This window comes from Euleptes europaea, chromosome 20 (genome assembly GCF_029931775.1).
Source record: "Euleptes europaea isolate rEulEur1 chromosome 20, rEulEur1.hap1, whole genome shotgun sequence".
NCBI lineage: Eukaryota > Metazoa > Chordata > Lepidosauria > Squamata > Sphaerodactylidae > Euleptes > Euleptes europaea.
In genome coordinates this window covers 7,459,216-7,484,286 of record NC_079331.1, presented here as the reverse complement: position 1 = coordinate 7,484,286, position 25,071 = coordinate 7,459,216, and the positions used below count along the sequence as shown (strand labels likewise).

Here is a 25,071-nt window from a genome sequence, read left to right as displayed (position 1 = left end):
TACGGAGATGCAGGATCTTTGCCAAGTCTGAGTTCTGAGCAAAGGCCTTTGCAGCTTCTGGGTGGGCCATCCTTCCATCCCACTTTGGGAACTGCTGCCCTGCATGACATAAGCTGCCTACCAGGTCGTATTCCTTGGGGATCTTCAGGAGCAAGGTCTTGCTGCCTTTGTTGTTGGACAAGATGGTTTCCACCCGCTGCTGGTTTCTCAGACTGATGCTTCTGACCACCGCCAGCTTGCCGTCCAGCACTTTGATCACCTTGTCTTCGTGCAGCTGAAGGTAGACGTGGGAGGTGGCGGTCTTCGGACCTTGCCATTCAAAAGCTGGGGGGAAGGAAGCGCGTTAAGCTCAGATCTCCTGCACAAGAGCCCTTGGGGGACCTGCGTCTCAAGTAGGGCCCTGCCCCGACCTGCATGCATTCACTGAAGGTCAGAAGAAAGACTGTGAGCCACGCGCCCAAGAGCCATTGTGGTAGCGGTTAGAGCATCAGACTAGGATCTGGGAGACCCAGGTTCGAATCCCCGCTCAGCCATGGAAGCTCAGTGAGTGACCTCTGGATAAAACAGAGGAAAAGTTAGCAATGTAAACGGCTTTGGGTCTTCACTAGGGTATAAATGAAATAAATAGTAATAAATAATGTAGGGCTCTCTCCACGCTATTGAGAACCTTGAAAAACCAGGGTTCCTGATTTCACCGTTAGAAAATCCTATCAAGTCTTCTAGAGATACACGTGCATGTAAAATGCTGCAAGTCGGCTGTGACTTGACCACAGAAGGTTTCCAAGAGACGTTCAGAGGTGGTTTGCCAATGTCTGCCTCTGCGTAGCAGTCCTGGACTTCCTTGGTGGTCTCCCATCCAAGTACTAACCAGGGCTGATCCTGCTTAGCTTCCAAGATCTGATGAGATTGGGCTAGCCTGGGCAACTGAGAGATGAAGGGACAAAATTCAAGGGATCCTGGTCACTCAGAGCCCTGAGCACGGTGCTGCTGGCATGCAGTCAGCGGCCTCTTTATTGAGGGGAAGAGGGGAGCATGTCACAATATTCTGAGGAAGGACTGTTTGGCCAGCTGGCATTGACTGGTAAGGAAGGAAAGAAGCCCTGCTCATCCCCTTTGCCTGGGCCAGGGCTTTGGGCAGTGCCTCACCTGATATCCCCCCTGGAAATGCTTCAGACCGCTCGCTGGGGCTTTGCTGCTTCTGCAGCTTTTTGAAGTCTCTCCTCCGGGCGAAGGCGACGATCCAAGCAATGATCAAACTCACTGGGGAGACAGGAATACCACAAGTGAAGCCACAAGAGCTAGGGTTGGGCACTCCTTAAGGAGGGCATGCTTCCACCTTTGTATTTAACAAGGGTATTTTTTCCTTTGTATTTAACAGATCGCCCCCAAAGAGTGCTTGTTAATGTTTCCTCATCCACTTGAAGAGGAGTGTCTAGTGGAGTGCCTCAGGGATCTGTCCTGGGCCCTGTGTTATTCAACATCTCTACAAATGATTTGGATGAAGGAACAGAGGGGATGCTTATTAAATTTGCAGACGATACTAAATTGGGAGGGATAGCAAATACGGGAGGGGTAGCAAATTTGCAGTTGATACTAAATTGGGAGGGGTAGCAAATACGGGAGGGGTAGCAAATATGGTACAGAGCCAGGATACAGGATGATCTTGACAGGCCGGAGAACTGGGCTAAAACTAATAAAAATGCATTGCAGCAGAGACAAATGTAAAGTTCTGCATTTAGGTAGGAAAAACCAAATGCGTAATTATAGGATTGGGGAGACTTGTCTTAGCAGTCGTGTGGGAGGGCGAGCTTACACAACTGCCCCTGCCCAGGTAGCACCACAACGGTGGAACTCATATAGAGAGCATTGCACCTGTTAGGGAAAGGCCACAGCTCTGGGGTAGGCACCTGCTTTGCGGGGAAGTGAAAACCTGGGCGGGAACATACCTAAAGGTAAACAGCAGAGTGCAACGATGAGAATCACAAACCCAGCCACACTCCCTTCGAAGTAATCCAGCGTGGTTAGGGGCACACAAGGCGGCAGCTGTTGCGCAGCTAACTGCTGGGACTGAGGGCACACATCTGGGAAGAAAGACGGGATGGAAGCAGTGTAAACCTCCTAATCTCGTCTCATGCCTCTCCCGAGAGATTCCCCTAAAAGGTTGGAAGGTTGCATTCAAACTAGCAGATATCTGTCCTCTTCCCCCTCTGTCCCGATATTGTAATTTGTTGGAACTGAAGGACTTTGCACTCTTAGCTTCTAGAGGACAACTATACAGCATCAGGACCTTGGATAGTAGGGCCGCCCGGCCCGAGCCATCCGCCTCGGGAGTGGAGCGCGGCTGGAAGGGAGCCGCCTCTCGCCCGTAGCCCACCACACATTCGTGGGGAACCCGGTGCTAAATCATTCGTAGACAACCTGATTCTGGGTCGGGGTTTCATGCGTAGCAAGCAGCTCCCTCGCTGCTATCTATTGAAAGTCAGCCCTCAACATTTGTTTGTTTGTTTTTTAAAAGGGAGGGGCCGTGGCTCAGTGGTAGAGCATCTGCTTGGCATGCAGAAGGTCCCAGGTTCAATCCCCAGCATCTCCAGTTAAAGGGACCAGGCAGGTAGGTGATGTGAAAGACCTCTGCCTGAGACCCTGGAGAGCCACTGTGGGTCAGAGTAGACAATATTGACTTTGATGGACCGAGAGTCTGATTCAGTATAAGGCAGGTTCATGTGTTCATGACCTGTTCATCCTTTCTATTTCTCTGATGCTGTCCCCTTGATGTGTAGATTGCTACTCTTAAGAAATCTTCCTTTCTTCCTGGGTGCTGAAAAGCCACCTGGAACCTTTGCCATCCTTTTGCCACCCCCACCCCCCTCTCTGCAGAAGGTAGATCTGCATCTCAGAGGATCTGGATTTACAGGTATGGGTAAGCAAAGGCAATGCTGTGTTGTAATTCTGGAAATTACTGCAATTACTCATGAGATTTTGGCATTTTATACCAAAAATCAATAAACCTCTCTGGCCCCAAGAAGGAATGAGCACCATAAAAAAAAGAATGGTTCCCAAAGCAAACATCTCAGGGCAGAGTGCGGGGAATAACTGGCACAGAAACGACGGCAGATTTTGCTGTCCGCGTCTTCCAACCAGACTCCGCCACAAGCCTTTTGAGAAAGGAATTACTCACTCTTCCTATTCAAAAGGCTCAGAGCAGTGAAGGTAAAAGCAGAAACCTTTCAGCCCTGAAGCATAAAAAAACTCAATAGCATCATTCAAGTTCCCAAAAGGTTCTCAGACAACTTAACCCTAACCTGGGAAACCAGTCCAAATAAAGAAATCCAATGCAAATTGTCCAACGCACTGCAAAGAATAAATACCCACCACTGTTCAAGCGGAACACATCTGTTTGGATTTTGATTGAATTCCCATAGGTGACAGCAGTGAGAATATCATGGAAAGAGGTGTTTTTAATGGCCTCAATCTCTTCAGGAGAGAATAACCTGAGGGAAGGAGCCAAGGAAAGGCACTGGTGAAATCCCAACCTGAGGTCTCCTCCTTTCCTTATTAGGTAGTCTATCAATGAACCTCTCAAATTCAGTGACTGTGTTTGCAGCTGTTGGGACTAGAACCAGGAATCTTCAGATCTGTAGGATGCAGCTCTATGTGGCAAGCCACCAAAGTAGCTGGGCTTTCAGGATGGCGAAAGGGCAAAAGCTTACAGGTCAGGCTGGAACTGTGTTTGGGCAAGAGGAATATTAACTGGATCCATTTATCTGTCTGCCATATTTTCATCCTGCCTCACCTTCAAGATCTTTCTTGCCTTCTTCACTCCCAGCTTTGGCTCAGCCACCCTTCGGGGTCCCCGATCCTTTAAAAACAACACTACTCCAGGGACTGGGATTTTAGTTCCTGGTATCATTTCAACAGTCAACGCTCCCCAATTTTGCCTGCCCACAAGAGGAAGACCCAACATGAGATGGATTGACTCAATAAAGGAAGCCACGGCCCTCAGTTTGCAAGACCTGAGCAAGGCTGTTAATTATAGGACTTCTTGGAGGTCATTCATTCATAGGGCCACCCTACGTCAGAAGCAACTTGAGGGCGCGTAACACACACAAACACCCTCCAAACAAACAAACAAACAAGAAGAAGTCCGTAGCTGTCGGTAGGGTTGCCAGGTCCCTCTTTGCCACTGGTGGGAGGTTTTTTGGGAGGAGCCTGAGGAGGGCAGGGTTTGTAGAGGGGAGGGACTTCAACGCCATAGAGTCCAATGGCCAAAGCAGCCATTTTCTCCAGTTAAACTGGTCTCTATTGGCTGGAGATCAGTTGTAATAGCAGGAGGTCTCCAGCTAGTACCTGGAGGTTGGCAACCCCAGCTGTCGGAGGCTGAGACATAATTGAAGGCCCCTTAAGTACCGTGTGGACACACAAGAGTTGGAACTGGGAAGTGGGAATGACCAGGGCCACGGGTCACGAATCCCTGCCCCACTTTTGTGAACCGCCCTGCTGCTGTACACTATGTTCCATCGAGCAAACCCGACTGGCTCTTACCCATTCTTGGTGTTTTCAAACCAGAACCGGTCTCCGTCTCTCAGGCGCACAAACTGGTCCTCCACGATAGCACGGAAAAGGGTTCGGTTCGCTTCCAGCAAAGCCCCGGGCAGCAGCTCTAGGCTGTCCGTATCATTTCCGTACAGGGCCACGAGTCCCTCAAGCAGCTAAAAACAAAACCATAAAGGGTCAGTCGGACTATCAGAGCCGGGTTACTGGGAAGGGGGTCTCACAGTATGTTTCGTGACAGACAAAAGGAAGCACATCTTCACTCGACAAGTAGTTCAGTTGTAGAATTGGCTGTCAGCGGATGCAGTGATAGCCACTGGTGTAGACAGCTTTCAAAGCAAATAAGACATATTCCTGGAGGAGTGGTCCATCAATGGCTACCAGTCAAGAGGGTCTGTGGCTCAGTTTGTAGAGCATCTGCTTGGCACACAGAAGGTCCCAGGTACAATCGGCAGCAACTCCAATTAAAAGGACAAAGCAAGTCGGGGAGGTGAAAGACCTCTGCCTGAGACCCTGGTGAACCATGGGAAAGGGCCGTGGCCCAGTGGTAGAGCATCTGCTTGGCATGCAGAAGGTGCCAGGTTCAATCCCCGGCATCTCCAGTTAAAGGGACTAAGCAAGTAGGTGAGGTGAAAGACCTCTGCCTGAGACCCTGGTGAACCATGGAAAAGGGCCGTGGCCCAGTGGTAGAGCGTCTGCTTGGCATGCAGAAGGTCCCAGGTTCAATCCCTGGCATCTCCAGTTAAAGGGACTGGGCAAGTAGGTGATGCGAAAGACCTCTGCCTGAGACCCTGGAGAGCGGCTGCTGGTCTGAGTAGACAATACTGACTTTGATGGACCAAGGGTCTGATTCAGTATAAGGCAGCTTCATGTGTTTAAGATGACTAAAGGGGACCTCCACATGCAGAGGCAGTCAGCCTCAAATACTAGTGCTAGGAGGCAACATCAAAAGAAGGTCTTGGCCTCTACACCCTGTTTGCTGGCCCTGCAAGGAGGCTGGTTGTCCAGCTAGAAGCCTCTCTAGGGATCCATAGCTTCTCGTTTTAGCCCTCCTCAGGCTCTGCCCAAAACACCTCCCACCGATGGCGAAGAAGGACCTGGCAACCCTAGAGCAGCTGTCCTTGACAAAAACCTCCATCCTCAGGTGTTGCTTTCGGGAGACTCTCTTACTGCCTGGCACCAGCCCCCTTTTCTCCCAGAGCACTAGCTCAGTACCGTCTGGTTCTTCTGAAAGATTTCGGCATTGCTCTTCTGCCAGTCAACAGCAGGGTTGGACTGGAAGAACTTCCTGGCTTTGTTATAGGAGGGTAAACCAAGGTCCCGCCCACGCTGGAACCAACTGGCCACGAAGTCGGTGCGGGAGTACTTCACAGTCCCATACCAGTAATCTGCGGAAGAAGGACAACCCTGGTGAGCATTGTTACAAGAAGACAGAAAAATTATTAAATGATTATTAATAAATGTGTTAGTTATTAAAGCAGTTTCAAGATGGCAGGGAAAGAAGAAGAAGAGGAGGAGGAGGAGTTGGTTTTTTATAAGCTGACTTTCTCTACCACTTAAGGCAGAATCAAACTAGCTTTCAATCACCTTCTCTTCCCCTCCCCACAACAGGCACCCTGTGAGATAGGTGGGGCAGAGAGAGCTCTAAGAGAACTGTGACTAGCCAAGGAGAGGGGAAACAAGTTCACCAGATTAGCCTCCGCCACTCATGTGGAGGAGTGGGAAATCAAACCCAGTTCTCCCGATCAGAGTCCACCACTCCAAATCACCGCTCTTAACCACTACACCACGCTGGCTCTTTGGGTGAATCGTTCGAAGAAACGACAGCATTCTACCCCTTTAAGATTTTGGCGACTGACTGACATTCTCACATTCTCAGCATGCAGTGAGGTAGATCTTACCCCCTGAAACTGTCAAAAAGAGACACACACACCCCACTCTGTGAAATGCTAGTTCAGAAGGAAGAAAAACTCTACCTCTGAGATCTTCAACCACAATATTGTCTTCCCGTTCAGCGATTTGGCAACTCATCCCCAGCAACAAATCACTGACATCCTCTGCTGTTTGGAGATTGGGATTCTAAGCAAAACATAAAGATGTAGCATAAAACATCATTGCATTTGCAAATGACCCCCAGTGCCAGCATCAGCATTGGAGGGAGCCTGTCCATTCAGATCTTTGTAGCATTGGCCCAATAGACCAAACCCCCTGATGATAGACATCTGCACAATCCTACTGAACAATCCTACTGGGCCTTGCTAGAATCATGTGGCCACCAACGCTGGAAGTAACTTGCTCCACGCATTTGTCTGTTTCTAAGACTGGATACTGGGATGTGAGCCTTTCGTTCAAAACATGTGCTTTCGTTGCTCTCCAATAGCCCTGCAAGAAAGAAGCACCCACCTCTCGGCTCCAGTAAGAGTTGCAAAGCCGGAGGGCTGGAAAGGATTTGCCGTCTTTGGTTGTCACATCTCGGAAGCCACAAGATGAGTTCCTAATAGGGGAAAAACAGCCGCAAAAGAGATGAGAAGGCCAAGACTGGATAAGATAATGGAAACAGACATCTTGAAGAGTTTAATAACGGTTTCTGACTAAAATATCGGCCAAGGCGCAAGATGGCCCAACAGAAGCCACGTTTTCTGCTCACCTCATGTAGACTCCGGAAGGGACCATGGTGCCCAGGAAGAGGGCAGAAGCCGCCAGGAATTCAGGAGAGACTCTGGAATCTATATGCTGCTTGTAACCTGCAACAAACAGAGACACACCTGTTGCTCACATCTGGCTCTCAAGTAGGGTTGCCAACCTCCAGGTACTAGCTGGAGATCTCCTGCTATTACAACTGATCTCCAGGCGATAAGAGATCAGTTCACCTGGAGAAAATGACTGCTTTGGCAACTGGACTCAGTGGCATTGAAGTCCCTCCCCTCCCCAAACCCCGCCCTCCTCAGGCTCTGCCCCAAAAACCTCCTGCCAATGGAGAAGAGGGACATGGTAACCCTACTCTCAAGGGGTGGCACTGCCACAGTTGGGATGGGACCAATGAGGTATAGCACTCCACTTCGAATTCAGCTTTACTCCCACCTAAGATATTTTGAAAGTTAAAAGAGAAAGTGCCAAAGCAGGACTACAGCTGAACATCCAGAAGACAAAAGTAATGACTACAGGAGAATTGCACAACTTTAAGGTTGACAATGAGAAAATTGAAATTGTTGAAGACTTTCTATTCCTTGGCTCCATCATCAACCAAAAGGGAGACTGCAGCCAAGAAATTAGAAGGAGATGGAGAGTGGGAAGGGCAGCCATGAAGGAGCTAGAAAACATTCTGAAGTGTAAGGATGTGTCCCTGGCCACCAAGATCAGGTTAATTCATGCCATCGTATTCCCTATTACTATGTATGGGTGTGAAAGCTGGACAATGAAGAAAGCTGACAGGAAGAAAGTAGACTCCTTTGAAATGTGGTGTTGGAGGAGAATGTTACAGATACCATGGACTGCCAAAAAAACAAATCAGTGGGTTATAGATCAAATCAAGCCTGAACTGACCCTAGAAGCTAAAATGACTAAACTGAGGCGATCATATTTTGGTCACATTATGAGAAGACAAGAGTCGCTGGAAAAGAGTCATGCTAGGAAACGTTGAGGGCAGCAGGAAAAGAGGAAGACCCAACAAGAGATGGATTGACTCAATAAAAGAAGCCACGGCCCTCAATTTGCAAGACCTGAACAAGACTGTCAAAAATAGGACATTTCAGCAAGACGATAAGCGCAAGGAAATTACAAAATCAGTCGTCTGCACGGTGAAATCTTGACTCTAAAGCACCAGAGGCCCCCAATGTCAAAATACGGCACTCGATACCATGGCATCGGTCCCATCCTTACCTTTATATTCTGCAATGCTGTTTCCCAGAAAGATCGGCAGCCATTCATACAGCACAATTTTCTATAAAGGCAAGAAGGAAGCCTTGGGAAGGGCACAAACACAGAATCATAGAAACATAGAGTTGGAAGGGACCAGCAGGGTCATCTAGTCCAACCCTCTGCACAATGCAGAAAATTCACAACTCCCTCCCCCACAACCCCAGTGACCCCCGGCTCCATGCCCAGAAGATGGTCAAGATGCCCTCCCTCTCATGATCTGCCCAAGGTCATAGAATCAGCATTGCTGACAGATGGCCATCTAGCCTCTGCTTAAAATCCTCCAGGGAAGGAGAGCTCACCACCTCCCGAGGAAGCCTGTTCCACTGAGGAACCACTCTAACTGTTAGAAAACTCTTCCTAATGTCTAGACGGAAACTCTTTTGATCTAATTTCAACCCGTTGGTTCTGGTCCGACCTTCTGGGGCAACAGAAAACAACTCGGCACCATTCTCCATATGACTGCCCTTCAAGTACTTGAAGATGGTTATCATATCCCCTCTCAGTCTTCTCCTAGAGGAGAGCCTAGAAGAGCCAATTCTGTGTATCCATTTTTATCCCACTCTCCTCCAAAGAGCTCAGGACAAAATCCATGATTTCTATGCCAATAATGGTTTGGAAGATGAAAATTCATGATTTTCCTAGTTTTTTTCTCACAACAGCCCTTTGAGAAAGGCTGACAGAGCGACTGACTAGCTCAAGGTCACTCGGTAAGCTTTGCAGTGGTGTGAATTTCACCACGGTCATGAAATTGGATGGCCTAAAGTAAGCCTTTCTCTCTCTCATTCTCTCTCTGCCCTCTCACCAAGTCGCAACCGACTTACAGCAACCCCAGCAAGGGGCTTACAAGGCAAGTGAGAAGCAGAGGTGGTTTGCCGTTGCCTTCCTCTGCAGAGTCTTCCTTGGTGGTACCGACCCTGCTTAGCTTCCTAGATTTGAGGAGATCGGGCTCTACCATGCCTCATTTCCTCCAACCTCACCAATTTAGGAATAATAATATTTGCTTACTTACCCAGAGTTGGTGTTGCAGAGTAGCTAAGAGAACTATTGTGTATGTGTGAAGAGAGGGGGCGGTCATTGATTCAAGTCTCAGCCAATAACTCAGTAGGTGGCTTTAAACAGGCAACCACCTCTCCGTTTCACCCTCCCATACAGGCAATTATGCTTGCCTACTTTGCAGGGTGGTTGCAGGCTTGCAACAGCGGCATTGGCACTCGGAACCCACAAGTAGGCTGTACATACGGCTAGGTATTATCAGTGTAGATGGAGGGGGGGCCCTCTCTCCTTTCCGTGCCTCACCTGGTAAGTGGCCACGACCCACTTGCGCACATGTTGGAACAGATCTTCATCGGACCAGGTGGGGTTCTGCCTGGCAAGCTCCCGCGCCTGGTAGTTGTGGTAGCGGAACCAGACGATGCTCATGGATTGCAGGAATGGGTTTTCGTTCCCTCTGGCACTTCCGAAGTCTAGAAAAAGGAACCCACGAGAGGATTTTAAAAAGTCAGGCATCTCTGCAGGAATATATCCGGGCGGAACGGATGTCTTTTGGGGCTCAGCAAGAGATCAGGGTGGCTGAGTCAGAACCCAGAGCTAGAATGATGCTCTACAAAAGCCGAATGGCAAATTCAGAAATCCCACAGAGGTACCATTTCAGCACGCACACGGAAGAATCTTAGAATTAAATACTCCTTCATGTCAGAAAGCTAGCATGTCAAGGAGAAGAGTTCTTCTGTAGACATTTCCCTAATGGGCTAGTTTTCTAAAGTCAGAAAAATGTTGTTTTCTCTTTGTGTGTGGCTGGATTCCAAAGTATGCTCCTCCAGCGTGGTGTATTGGTTAAGAGCAGTGGTTTGGAGCGGTGGGCTCTAATCTGGAGAACCGGGTTTGATTCCTCACTCCTCCACATGAGCGGTGGAGGCTAATCTGGTGAACCAGGTTGGTTTCCCTACTACACACGAAACCAGCTGGGGGTGACCTTGGGCCAGTCACAGTTCTCTTAGAGGTCTCTCAGCCCCACCTATCTCACAGGATGTCTGTTGTGGGGAGGGGAAGGTGATCGTAAACCGGTTTGATTCTCCCTTAAGTGGTAGAGAAAGTCGGCATATAAAAACCAACTGTTCTTCTTCATCATCTTCAGATGGAAGCAGCAGTGTCTTAGGGCAGTAGTGCCACATTATTATTTTTTCATCTTAAATGATCTCTCACTGAGCTTCCTATGGAGAATGACCAGGGCTAGGGGCTTGTTAAAATGGAATTAAATGGATTCATGGAGATCTATCACTGACGGCTAGCCGTGGCGACTAAAGAGGACCTCCACGTTCAGAGGCAGTAAACCTCTGAATACCAGTGCCAGGAGGCAACATCGGGAAAGGCCGCGGCCTCTCTGCTCTGTTGTTGACCCTCCACAGTAATTGGTTGGCCACTGTATGAAACAGGATGCTGGACTAGACTGACCATTGATCTGATCCAGCAAGGCTCTTATATTCTTATGAAGGCCTCGGCCTCTATGCCCTGTTTCTTTGGCCCTCCAGAGGAACCGGTTGACCACTGCGTGAGACAGGATGCTAGACTAGATGGACCACCCGTCTGATCCAGCAGGGCTCTTCTTATAGTCTTATGGTCAATATACCCGGCTGTCCTACTGAAGGCTGCTTGAGAGATTTCATTTCTCCACCCATGGTTTTTTTAAAAAACAGATAAACAGAAGTAGCCAGCAAATTGCATGTTGGCTTTTTAAACACCACGTCCCATATCAGTCACAAGATGACTTCCCAATCAAATACATAAGGCGCCATAAGAGGTGCATAAAACAATAAAATGTTCATAATAACAGAAGAGATGGCACCCTATCACATGCAAATGCTGAGCATTAAACTTTATAATTCTCGCCAGCCTGTGAAACCTACAATATGTCAAAGGTTGGAGCCTTTCATATCCTGCTCTGCTCCTGGTTTACACTGAAAAAAACAAATTATCTTACCTGTTACTTGACACACCTCTGAACTCAATCTGAGCACCCCTGACAGAACCTTCTGAACTGGTAATTGTGGTGACGCTGTCTAGATAGGTTAGCAACGCTCTCAAAATGTCATTTCCCTGTCCTGGGGTAACCTCAGTATTTAAACTACAGTTGTCCGTCGGTGGCAGGATTGCCAGGGTCTCTTTTGACCCCCCTTACCTGAATAGGAGGTTATGGTTGCCAGATCCAGGTTGAGAAACTCCTGGATTTCAGCCTGGAAACTGTGACGGAAAATGGCCACCATTGTCAGCCCATGGGGCAAGTCCTAAACTTCCTCGAAAATATTTAGAAACAATTCAAACGTGCCAGTGGAGTCCTCTCACTGGATTGTATCACCGCTGAATGCATCTGAGGAATTACCTTTTTAAAAGTTCCTTATGGAAAACTGGGCTTCCCAACCTCCAAGCAGGGCCCAGAGATCCCCCTGAATTACTGCCGATCTCCATACAACAGAGATCTGTTCCCCTGGAGAAAACAGCTGCTTTGGAGGGTGGGCTCTATGGCATTACACATTGTTGAGGCCCCTCCCCTCCCTAAACCCCACCCTCTCAAGGCTCCACCCCCAAATCTCCAGGCATTTTCCAACCTGGAATTAGCCACCCTGAGTCAGTGCTGAACTGACCGTAGAAGCAAAAATGACTAAACTGAGGCTGTCGTATTTTGGTCACATCATGAGACGACAAGAGTCACTGGAAAAGACCGTCATGCTAGGAAAAGTTGAGGGCAGCAGGAAAAGAGATGGATTGACCCAACAAGAGATGGATTGACTAAATAAAGGAAGCCACAGCCTTCAATTTGCAAGATCTGAGCAAGGCTGTCAAAGAGAGGACATTTTGGAGGACTTTTATTCATAGGGTCGCCATGAGTCGGAAGAGACTTGACGGCACTTAACACACACACACACACACACACAAGTCCGTGCTTGCTTTAAGCTTACAAAGAAGTCCCGAGGCTTATGCAATGAAGAGGTGCACCCTTGGGAATTCTCCCGGTTTCTCTCAGAGTGAAGCTGTCCCCTGAGATTAATATTGATTTAGCCGTTCCAAATAATTATACCCTGCCTTTCCACCATAACAAAGTGGGAACCTGAAATTTCCTTACCAAAAATCCCTTGTGGCCCACCGTTTCCGGTGGACGGATCCAAAGCTTTCCACATTAAGCTGGTCGCCTGCGTCTGCCGCGGCAGGTCCTGGTCAGCTCCATGAGCCAACATCCCTCCAGAGAAAGCTCTCAAAGAATCGCTCCAGGAATGCGACGGGCCGTAGATTGCGCTGCCATCCAGCCAACCCGTAACACCGTTTACCTGATAAGAGAAAACGAGAAGAAGAGTTGGTTTTTATACGCTGACTTTCTCTACCACTTAAGGAGGAATCAGAGTGGCTTACAATCACCTTCCCTTCCCCTCCCCACAACAGACACCCTGTGAGGTAGGTGGGGCTGAGAGAGTTCTGAGAGAACTGTGACTGGCCCAGGGTCACCCAGCAGCTTTATGTGTAGGAGTGGGGAAACGAATCCAGTTCACCAGATTAGCCTCCGCCGCACATGTGGAGGAGTGGGGAATCAAACCCGGTTCTCCAGATCACTGCTCCAAACCACCACTCTTAACCACTACACCACGCTGGCACTGCTCTTAACCACTATACCACGTGAGCAGATCTATAGAGAACATGGATCAACACTACTCCAAATCCCTAAATAGATATATTCCACATAGAGGCGCACATATAGAAAGCCAGCGTGGTATACATTGGGACAAGGGAAACCTGGGTTCAAATCCTTCCTCGGACAGGAAGCTGACATGAGCCAGCCGCTTTCTCTCAACCGATGTCACAGAGACAGCAAGTGGTAAAATTCAGGAGGGTGTCGCCTAGTAGGGCACAGTGTGGTGTAATGGTTAGATGTCAGAATAAGATCTGGGTTCAAATCCCCAGTCTGCCATGGAAGCTCACTGGGTGACCTGCGGCCAGTCACACAGTCCCAGCCGAACCTATTTTTTTTATTATCTCACAAGGTTGTTGAGAGGATAAAAGGGAGGAGAGGTGAATGATATTAAGCTGCTTTGGGTCCCCATCGAGGAGAAAAGGTGAGGTATAAATGAACTAAATAAACAAAAGGTTGTGAAATTCAAAAAGTACATTGTAAAAGTTCATTGTATTTATCTTGAATGACTCTCTGCTTTGCATAAAGATGTTATCAGCTGTAGGGTTAGTCCTGCAGCTTGATATGTTTTTTTTCTCCATATCCATGTACGTATCTGTCAACTGGGGATAACACTTCATGCATCTGATAAAGAGGGTGCTTCCTCCAGAACTCTCCTACTCTTTAAGGGGCCACTAGCGGTTGTTCATGAGCCCCCGTGGCGCAGAGTGGTAAGCTGTAGTACTGCAGTCAAGAGCTCTGCTCACGACCTGAGTTCGATCCCGATGGAAGTCGGTTTCGGGTAGCCGGCTCAAGGTTGACTCAGCCTTCCATCCTTCCGAGGTCGGTAAAATGAGGACCCGGCTTGCTGGAGGTAAAGTGTAGACGACTGGGGAAGGTTACGGCAAACCACCCTGTAAACATAGTCTGCCTAGGAAACATTGGGATGTGACATCACCCCATGGGGACTCCTTTTACCTTTAGACTTTGTTTGTATGTTTCTGTTGCTAAAGTTTCTGAAGACAGTAACGTTTCAGGGCAGGGCAGCGGTCTGCAGCCTATGGCTCTAGAACCAGCCAGCCTCTCCCCTGAGAAATAATTTGTGCAAATAAGTAAAAAGTCTTAAAAGTCAGTAGAAGAAGCCAGCATACTTTACCTGATCCCGGGGGCTGTTCGGGCTTTGTCCGGTTCCCGCCACCCACTGCATGCGTTGGAAAGGCAGCATGACGCTCCCTGACTTTGCTGGGTCAAATACTGGATCTGCTTTAGGGATAGGCATGTTTAAGAACTCAGCGGGACAGCCCGGCTTGTCGGCTTCCAGGATCTCAGAGAGCACGTGGAAACCTGCCAGATAGCCAAAGGGAAAGCTCCAGTTGGAAATTGATTACCATTCATATCTGATGAGCCATGGTGTCCAGGAAATTCAACGCAGCGAACTCATAGAGTCAAAACAGAAACGAGTCATTCAAAGTGGCCGATCGAGAGTGGATTGAGGCACAATGGCTAATGAAACTCAGTTCAGTTAACTCACTGGAGCTGAGGCACGTTTTAACATTCGATGACTAATTAGTTGGGACTGCTGCAAAGAACACTATGCCTGTCTTCACTCGCATGGATGAAAGATATAACATTCTTAGCATCTTCACGCATGAGGATGAAGACAGGCTTACAGCATCCCCAGCAAATCAGCCATTTATCATTAAATATTCTCAGCCTTGATGAATTAATTGAACTGAATTTAGTAGAACAAGAGTCCCCAACTTACAATCATAGAATCATAGAGTTGGAAGGGACCACCAGGGTCATCTAATCCAACCCCCTGCACAATGCAGGAATTTCACAACTACCTCCCCCATACACCCCCAGTGACCCCTACTCCATGCCCAGAAGATGCCCAAGGTGCCCTCCCTCTCATGAACTGCCTAATCAGCATTGCTGACAGGTGGACATCCAGCATCTGCTTAAAAAACCTCCAGGGAAGGAGAGCTCGCCACCTCCCGAGGAAGCCTGTTCCACTGAGGAACCGCTCTGACTGCTAGAAAGTTCTTCCATTGGAGATTTGATTGGGCAGGGCAGATTTTTTTTTTAATGTTACTTTGGCAGCAACTGCTACTGCTGCACAAGGATCTTCATTATGTGACTGATGGTAAGCCATTTTGTCACTGGCTCCACCTCCTGCGGCAGCCATTTTACAGCTGCGCCCACCAAGCTGTGTCAGAGTTCCCAGGCTCAAAACATATGGGGACACCTACACTATAAATTGTGTTTCTTCTGGTGCCTTTTTCAACATTATGTCTGTCTTCACCCACAAATTCCTGTCCTCCAGGGCCAGAAGAAGAAGAGAAGAGTTGGTTTTTTTATATGCCGACTTTCTCTACCACTTAAGGGAGAATCAAACTGGCTTTACAATCACCTTCCCTTCCCCTCCCCACAACAGGCACCCTGTGAGGTAGGTGGGGCTGAGAGAGCTCGAAGAGAGTTGTGACTAGCCCAAGTCAACCAGCTGGCTTCAAGTGGAAGAGTGGGGAATCAAACCCGGTTCTCCAGATTAAAGTCCACTGCTCCAAACCACCGCTCTTATGCCACGCTGGCCATGTTTGGCCTCTCACTGCCCCGCCCCAAAGCACCTGTGGGTACTCATCCCTTGTGGCCACCATGGAGGGAGGGAAATGTAAGAAGGGATAACATTTGACGTACGCCTTACGGTTACGTTGAATGAACTGTGCATAACCTTTGTGCATAGATCTTTTAAGACCGGAGGATTTCCACCAAACTGGTGCAGGTGGATAGGTTTTGACTCAGTGGGATGAAGGAAGGAAACAATTATCTAACCCTTTTTCCTCTGATTCATCAGGCTTATGGCTTCCGAAGGAAAGCCACAACCTGTTCGAACCTACTTTGAAGGATTAGACTCCCCAGCATGACTCAGATGAGGCAAGAACTAAATAGCTAGGAAAGCTCAAGAGTGGCAGCAGACGTCCAAGCCATAGCAGCAAATGCAATCAACCCATGGAGAAATGGACTTGAGGCCCAATTAGACAGGGGGTGGGGAGTCGTTTATTGTTCAAGTGCCTGCAGAAAGCACAGGCGATATCTTTCCTACATGCCAATGAGGAAAGGTTTTATACCAATGAGGAAAGGTTGAAGGAGCTGTGTATGTTTAGCCTGAAGAGGACAAGACTGAGAGGGGATATGATAACCATCTTCAAGTCAAGTACAAGCAGTAGAACATCTGCTTGCCATGCAGAAGCTCCCAGGTTCAGTCCCCGGGCTGTCATATAGAGGAGGGTGCCCAGTTGTTTTCTGTTGCCCCAGAAGGTTGGACCAGAACCAACGGGTTGAAATTAAATCAAAAAAGTTTCTGTCTAGACATTAAGAAGAATTTTCTAACAGTTAGAGCAGTTCCTCAGTGGAACAGGTGAGCTCTCCTTCCCTGGAGGTTTTTAAGCAGAGGCTAGATGGCCATCTGTCAGCAATGCTGATTCTATGACCTTAGGCAGTTCGTGAGAGGGAGGGTATCTTGGCCATCTTCTGGGCATGGAGTACGGGTCACTGGGGGTGTATGGGGGAGGTAGTTGTGAAATTCCTGCATTGTGCAGGGGGTTGGATTAGATGACCCTGGTGGTCCCTTCCAACTCTATGATTCTAAGTCAGAGTACTCCAGGGCTCTGTGTTGTGACTGGCAATGATTTTCTTAATAACTTGGGCAGAGATAGAGGTTTGCCTGCTCCTGTTACCTAAGATCTTTTAGACTCCTTGCCTACCTTTCTTCACTGCACTCCACAACATGAAGCCAGCCTGGTATTGGGGTTAGGTTGGGAGAATAATGCTCTGAATAGCAGGCTGCAAAGAGATGCAGCTGAGAAGAGGGGCTGTGGCTAAGCGGTAGAGCATCTGCTTGAAATGCAGAAGCTCCCAGGTTCAATCCCCGGCATCTCCAGTTAAAGGGACCAGGCAATTAGGTGATGTGAAAGACCCCTGCCTGAGACCCTGGAGAGCCGCTGCCGGTCTGAGTAGACAATGCTGACTTTGAAAGACCAAGGGTCTGATTCAGTATACAGCTTCATATCTGTTCATAAGATTGCGGAGGGGCCGTGGCTCAGTGGTGGAGCATCTGCTTGGCATACAGAAGGTCCCAAGTTCAATCCCTGGCATCTCCAGTTAAAAGAGACTAGGCAAGTAGGTGATGCGAAAGACTTCCGCCTGAGACCTGGGAGAGCTACTGCCAATCTGAGTAGACCAGTCCATGATAGACCAGAGGTCTGAAGGCAACTTTGTGTGTTCACTAAGGAGGAGACAGGATTTAGCTCTATTCACCTGTGTCTGGGGGGAAAAGTAGACCTCTACCCACCATGTGTAGCTTGGCCCTAAATACTGCAGCTGAAATCCAGAGGACCAGACAACAGCTACTATTGAGACCAAGTGAAAAGAGGCATTTTACTACAATAAATGTATTCCCACATGACTTTCAAGGGACGGACCACAGCTCGGTGGTAGGACGCTTGATTCCCATGCAGAAAATCCCCAGGTTCAATCCCTGCCATCTGCATTAAAGAAGCTCTGGAGGCGCGCAGGGAAAAGATTTCTGCTCTGCCTAGAAAGGCTCTCAACAGTCTGAATTGGAAATGAAAGCAGAAGAACAGAGTCCGGACTACAGGACGCCGTGTTCCTCAGGGTTTGGCACGAAGGCAAATCCCTGCATTACAGCAAGCAGTTCTGTTCTCTGTTAAGTATGCAGATGTTCTTCATAAGGCCCTGGTTAGAAACTGGCTAAAGCCAGGGGTCTCAGCAGGAACAGCAATTGCTAGCTTACCAAAGAAGACGCCGAGAACAGTTCGGTTGTCGTCCGAGGGCAATCCCGATTCGCCTTGTGCAATCACGTTGCTGAGCCTGCGTGCATTGGGAACACGCGGTTCCTGTGGGGCTTGGTAGACGCCGTCTGCGTAGTTAGCGGGCATGAGGCGTGAAAGCCGTGATCCTAGAGAAGAGAAGAGAAGAGGTTTTTATATGCCGCCTTTCTCTACCACTTAAGGGAGAATCAAACCGGCTCGCAATCACCTTCCCCTCCCCACAACAGACACCCTGTGAGGTCAGTGGGGCTGAGAGAATGTGACTTGCCCAAGGCCACCCAGCTGGCTTCATGTGTAGGAGTGGGGAAACAAATCCAGTTCACCAGATTAGCCTCCGCCGCTCATGTGGAGGAGTGAGGGAATCAAACCCGGTTCTCCCGATCAGACTCCACCACTCCAAACCACCGCTCTTAACCACTACACCACGCTGGCTCCCTAGAAGCAGGAGATCAAGACATTTAGAAGAAGGAATTATGGAGAAGGCCCAGGCTAGCCCAATATTATGAGATCTCGGAAGCTAAGCAGAGTCGGCCCTGGTTAGCGCTTGAATGGGAGAACTCCAGGGCCACTATACAGAGAAAGGCAGTGGCAAAACACCTCTGCTTATCTGTTGCCTTGAAAACCCTACGGAGTCGCCATAACTTGGCTGCGATTTGATGGCATTTTCCACCACCAACATGGAGAGTGCCAGGACAGACAGGGGCTTAAAAACAGAGGTATCTGAAGGACGGGAGCATTTCCTGAACTGGTAAATTCAAACCCTCGGACAAGGATTCTGCTCCTTTAAGGGATATAAAGAAAGGAGAAATTCTGGGAGTGTGATTTTTCCCATCACAATGTGGGGGGAAGCGCACCAGTGGGATTTTGCCTTTATTAGGAATAATCTGTTCAAAGGATGAGAGATCTGTTTGAGAGATCTGTTTGAGAGATGGGGTGAAAAAAAATTATGACAACAAATAATTCCACCCACGCTCAGCTGGATTCAGTTCATAAGGGGAGGGACTGTGGCTCAGTGGTAGAGCATCTGCTTGGCATGCAGAAGGTCCCAGGTTCAATCCCCGGCAACTCCAGTCAAAGAGACCGGGCAAGTAGATCATAGAATCATAGTGTTGGAAGGGACCACCAGGGTCATCAAGTCCAACCCCCTGCACAATGCAGGAAATTCACAACTACCTCCCCCCCACACCTAGTGACCAGAAGATGGCCAAGATGCCCTCCCTCTCATCATCTGCCTAAGGTCACAGAATCAGCATTGCTGACAGATGATGTGAAAGACCCCTGCCTGAGACCCTGGAGAGCAGCCGCCAGTCTGAGTAGACAAAACTGACTTTGATGGACCCAGGGTCTGATTCAGTAGAAGGCAGCTTCATGTGTTCATGTGACCATGCTTTGCAGCCGTTCCCCTCTGGGTCCCACCCCTGCATTGCCAGATTAGATTTCAAGGCCTCATCCTGTCCATTTTCCATTAAGATTTTGCTGCTCATTGGCACATTGAATGAACAAGCTGTGTGCGCGTCATATACACAACCACGGGTCCCCACGGTGGCCTTTCCAGTAGCACTGGAGGCCTCAGCGCTTTTGCCACATACTCGTACCTGTTGAACTGTGACTGTGATACATGAGGTTGTTGTACCACCCATCGTAACGCTGAATTTCCCAGTGGAGATTCTCCTGGGTGCCTGACAATAAAGCATTTGAAGAACATCATAATTATTGGGAACACAGCAAGATTGTCATAAAAGGTAAGGAAATGTTCTTATTCAGGGTGGCACATGCAGCCAAACTGCAGTGGGGTGATTAAGTTGCTTTGAGTCCCCATTGGGGAGATAGTAATATAATGTAATGTAATGTAATGGGGAGGGGCTGTGGCTCAGTGGTAGAGCATCTGCTTGGCATGCAGAAGGTCCCAGGTTCAATCCGCGGCATCTCCAGTTAAAGAGACCGGGCAGGTAGGTGATGTGAGAGACCCCTGCCTAAGACCCTGGAGAGCCGCTGCCGGTCTGAGTGGACAATACTGACTTTGAAGGACCAAGGGTCTGATTTGGTATAAGTCAGCTTCATATGTTCAATATAATATAATATGGAACTGGTACTGTGAAAGTCTTTAAGAGGGATCTGAAACCCTAGATAAACAGAGAGAGGGAGGGGAAGGCTTTATGGCACAATATCAGTTAGGCCTTATTGAGTCAAACCCTTGACTATAAAGGGACGTCATAAAGGCATTCCAGTAATCTAGTTTTTCTCACACTTTTAAAACTGTCCCCGCCCTTACCAACTTCAAGGTGAATCCAAATTTGGCAGCACCTCACTATTTCAGAGGTGGTACTGGATTGCTGGGACTGTTTCACCTTTTATCGACTACTCAGTGTCGATGCTCCAATCCACACCAAGGGTACATGTCGGAATCAGGAGCCTCTCATATAAAATGGAGATGAGAGGCAGATTCAGTGTCCGTCAGGATCCTAGGAGCACGTGTAACAACTCAGATTGCCACCGTGTGCGTCAAGTAACAGTTCCATCCTAAGGAAACAATCCCTGAATTCTTAACTGGGTGGAGAAATCAGGTTTTCTTACCAACGGAGTGCCACAAACTTGTCAGGACAAACCCAAGCAAGACGTGATGCCGCATGTTAGTTCCGCTCACTGGGAGCATCTGCGTTTCCCAGCACTGAGTTTTCTGAAAAACCAAAACAGAACAGTTGCACATTACAGCCGTGGAAATGAATTTCACCCGTTATCCATGTAGCTTGCAGCAGTTTTCACCGTGCCGAGACAAACCTTTATTTTCCTCAAAGAAATGGGCCTGAAGATTTGTTCTGATCTTCCAGGGCTCAACAATTCAGAACATACTTTCAAAACTTGTGCACTGAGGAGAAGGCAAAAGAGATACCCAGGCAGAGGAATTCATACCATCAAGCTCCTAAACAAAAAAAGCCAAGATTCCTGCCTGTTCAATTTTATATCTGCAAATAATTATACACCGAGATGATTCTATAATTAACTGTAAGTAGGGATGACAGCATTTGCTCCTCGGCATGGTCTGAGGGCCCATCTCTTCACCGTGGGCACAATTATCTGCAGTTCTGAAATTATACCAACAAAAAGGGCTCCTTCTAGACACATTGAGAGGACCTTTACTTGAGTGTGTGTGGGGGAACTTGGTCCAGCTTTCCCACCCCTCCTTTGCAAAACGGTTTCATGTGAGTGAAGATACTAAAGGGAAGAGCGCTGTGGGCCCTGATCACAGCCTTCCCAGGGTTAAAGTATTTGGGGGCTTTTTTTAGAGAGCCAGCATGGTGTAGTGGTTAAGAGCGGTGGTTTGGTGCGGTGGACTCTGATCTGGAGAACCGGGTTTGATTCCCCCTCTCCTCCACATGAGCGGCGGAGGCTAATCTGGTGAACTGGATTTGTTTCCCCGCTCCTACCATCGAAACCAGCTGGGTGACCTAGTCACAGCTCTGATAGAGCGCTCTCAGCCCCACCTACCTCACAGGGTGTCTGTTGTGGGGAGGGGAAGGGAAGGTGATTGTAAGCCGGTTTGACTCTGCCTTAAGTGATAGAGAAAGTTGGCATATAAAAACCAACTCTTCTTCTTCTTCTTCTTCTTTTTCTTCAGTTTTGGGATCAGAGGGAATGAGAGAACGGTAGGACAGAGGTCCACAAAACTAAGCACAGCATAGAGAAAAGCTGACAGGCACAAACCTGTCTTCCTCTCCCATAATACTATGAAACTGATCGTCAATTAGGGTTGCCAACCTCCAGGTACTAGTTGGAAATCTCTTGCTATTACAACTGATCTCCAGCCGATAGAGATCAGTTCACCTGGAGAAAATGGCCACTTTGGCAATTGGACTCTATGGCATTGAAGTCCCTCCCCTCCCCAAACTCCGCCCTCCTTAGTCTCTGCCCCAAAAACCTCCTGCCGGTGGCGAAGAGGGACCTGGCAACCCTATAGATCCAAGACTGCTTTACTTGCGGAAGACACAGTGATGGTCACCGGCTTAGATGGATTTAAGAGGGGTGGTAGTGGTGGACAGATTTATGGAGGATAAATCTATTGCTGGCCATTAGCCATAACAGCCAAATGGAGCCTCTGAATTCAGAGGGAGAATGCCTCCGACTGTCAGATGCCGGCTAGCAGTCAGCAGCAAAGGACTGTTGTCTTGAGGGGCCCTGGTTGTGGCCACTGCTGGAGTCAGGATGCTGGGCTATAAGGATCTGTAGTCTGATCCAGCATGGCTACTCTTATGTTCCTATACCTCTGGGGGACAGAAGTGTCGGTAAAACAGCTCTTCTTTCTTTTGTTGGAACAATGCCTGTTTCAGGAGAAGTAGCTATAAGAATGCATTAGGCAATTTGAATTGCTTGAGCCAATAAAAAAAACAAAAACATTATGCGCCATGGTAATCACCAAATGTAATTGCCTCTATGGTAGCTATATAAAAATTTATATTGAGCTATACAGGGCTATTCAGCTATTCTTTGTTTTTCAAATTTGGTCCATGCAGCTTTCACATGAACACATGAAGCTGCCTTATACTGAATCAGAAACTTGGTCCATCCAAGTCAGTATTGTCTACTCAGACCAGCAGCGGCTCTCCAGGGTCTCAGGCAGGGGTCTTTCGCATCATCTATTTGCCCGGTCCCTTTAACTAGAGATGCCAGGGATTGAACCTGGGACCTTCTGCATGCCAAGCAGATGCTCTACAAACTGAGCCACAGCCCCTCCCCACACTTTGTGTGTGACCCACACTTTGTGTGTGAGTGTTACTTTTCAGCAAATAAACTGTCTCAATGCTTCAAATTCTGGTTTCTTTCTTTGGCTGAAGAAACATCTGCACAGCCACTATTAGCAGTCCGTGGTTTTTTCCAAGTTCCCACCTCTCATCCTGTTTCACTCGAGGCCAACCTGTAGTAGCGACAACTCGCAATTCATAGAAATCAGACAGCAACCCTATAATTATTTACTAGAAGAGAAAGTGAGAGTGAAGGAGAAGGACAAGGGCAGGGAAGAGTTCCATTTTAAGAAAGGAGCAACCATTCAGAAGGAAACAATAGGAAAAGCCTCAGGAATCTTAAGGGGTCTATCAGACCAGATGAAGAACACACAACCTGCAGCCTCAATTTGCCTTGGGGCCGTGCAGAGGAGAGGGGGTTTAACTCTTCAACCTCTGCTCAGTTTCACTAATTGAAACTGGGCTCTCTGCTTCCTTATTAGCTTTTTAACGGGGAAAATGTGCTCTATAAGGCCCATGTTTTCTGCTTTAAACCCCAAACAACACCCTGAGCTCCTAGGAGAAAGAGTGGGATAAAAATGCACAAGCAAGATAGATTGTCAGCATCGTATGTGATCTGGCCCTCAGTTACGCAAGAAGGGCCAATAAAATGATGCAGACCGATTGTTAGCATCGTGTGTGATTTGGCCCTCAGTTACGCAAGAAGGGCCAATAAAATGATCAGAGGAGAGGATCCTTCTCTCCAGGATCAGAGGAGCATGCCTATTCTATTAAGTGCTGTGGGACACAGGCAGGACAATGCTGCTGCAGTCGTCTTGTTTGGGGGCTTCCTAGAGGCATCTAGTTGGCCACTGTGTGAACAAACTGCTGGACTTGATGGACCTTGGTCGGATCCAGCATGGCCTTTCTTATGTTCTTACGTTAAGAGCAGTAGTGCTGAAGGCCACCAGTCTGGAAATATTATTAGAGATCCAAAAAACAAGTCAGATGGGGAGAATATTTGAAGGGACAAAGGAAAAACCCTTGAGATACAGCAAAAGATGTTTGCTTTTTTCCCCTTCCTGGTTGTGGTAACAATGGAGGATCTTTCCTTTTTCCCTGTCTCAATTCTTCTTCATCATCCTTCTGTGACTTTTGAGGGGCAGTCTCGACGTAACCCTTTTCTCCCCCCATAAAGAACACAGCAAATGAGTGTCATTCTTCCCCATCCTGTTCTTTGCAAAACATTTTTCTAACTTGCATTTACCTCCCTGAGAGCCAGTGGTGTAGTGGTTAAGAGTGGTGGTTTGGAGCGGTGGACTCTGACCTGGAGAACAGGGTTTGATTCCCCACTCCTCCACATGAGCAGCAGAGGCTAATCTGGTGAACTGGGTTTGATTCCCCGCTCCTACACACAAAGCCAGCTGGGTGACCTTGGGCTAGTCACAGCTCTTAGAGCTCTCTCAGCCCCACCTACCTCACAGGGTATCTGTTGTGGGGAGGGGAAGGGAAGGGGATTGTAAGCCGGTTTGAGTCTCCCTTAAGTGGTAGAGAAAGTCGGCATATAAAAACCAACTCTTCTGCTTCAGTTTCGAACTGGTCTTGTGTGAGCAGAGGACACCGTGATCTGTTATGACGTCGCACAGCTGTCTTGCCAGGAGACTGCAATCGCAGCACACATCAACCCATTCACAGGACGGGGATGCCGCATTAAAATCCCCTCTCCCGGGAACTTTCCTATATATGCAATGCTCGTGTAAACCAGTCTTACAATACCTTGCTTTGTCATAACTGGATCACTGAATGGGATTCCCACGCCTCAGGTCATCTGCAAGGACAGGGCAGGGAAGGAAACGGGCCGTGATGCAACCCATCAGTGGGGCTGGAGTCGAGGGGAATGCAAAAGAAGGGGAACAGGTTTTCTTTTCCACTTTTTCTCTAGACAGGGAAGAGCTAGATGAAATGGTTGGGGCTTTCCCCTTATTTGTGGTGCAGCCGCTCTGCATGTGAGGAATGCAGGCCTGTTGCTTTCTGACGACGGGCAGGGTAGGGGGTGCTGTGGTCTATAACCCAATTTGGTGGCTGTGAGCTTCCGCAAAAGATGTAAGGGCCAGACTACCAGGAAGCAAGCACTGGTATTTCACAGAAGGTAGGAATTGCATGCAGGATGCCTCATCCTGTGGGTGATGCTAATGGTGAGATGATGCTGTGGCAGAAACGAGGAAAGTCCAAAAGAATGCAACAGACAGTCTTTCTAGGGCACGGTACCAAATCTAGTAACTTTCCAAATTAAGTCAGCGCAACTTGTTCCTAGACTGTTCACCTCTGCATAGTTACCAATCTGCAGAAGTCCCCTCCAAGCTTCTGCAGCTTGTTGTAGTATAGA

The 25,071-nt window shown here is 48.3% G+C and overlaps 1 protein-coding gene across 1 annotated transcript in view; it reads right to left on the bottom strand.

Annotated features, from left to right (window-relative positions):
* Positions 1-25,071, bottom strand: part of DUOX2 (dual oxidase 2) — a 45,503-nt gene that overhangs the window by 18,733 nt on the left and 1,699 nt on the right. The window contains exons 2-17 of the mRNA XM_056866067.1: positions 20,545-20,647; positions 19,566-19,649; positions 17,934-18,098; positions 14,277-14,464; positions 12,584-12,785; positions 9,763-9,929; positions 8,428-8,488; positions 7,196-7,292; positions 6,952-7,042; positions 6,525-6,627; positions 5,764-5,936; positions 4,540-4,706; positions 3,370-3,488; positions 1,947-2,081; positions 1,147-1,260; positions 122-324 (exon numbers count right to left, since the gene is read on the bottom strand). Coding sequence (XP_056722045.1) covers positions 122-324; positions 1,147-1,260; positions 1,947-2,081; positions 3,370-3,488; positions 4,540-4,706; positions 5,764-5,936; positions 6,525-6,627; positions 6,952-7,042; positions 7,196-7,292; positions 8,428-8,488; positions 9,763-9,929; positions 12,584-12,785; positions 14,277-14,464; positions 17,934-18,098; positions 19,566-19,649; positions 20,545-20,647 — 2,172 coding nt within the window. The remainder of the gene's footprint in view (positions 1-121; positions 325-1,146; positions 1,261-1,946; positions 2,082-3,369; positions 3,489-4,539; positions 4,707-5,763; positions 5,937-6,524; positions 6,628-6,951; positions 7,043-7,195; positions 7,293-8,427; positions 8,489-9,762; positions 9,930-12,583; positions 12,786-14,276; positions 14,465-17,933; positions 18,099-19,565; positions 19,650-20,544; positions 20,648-25,071) is intronic.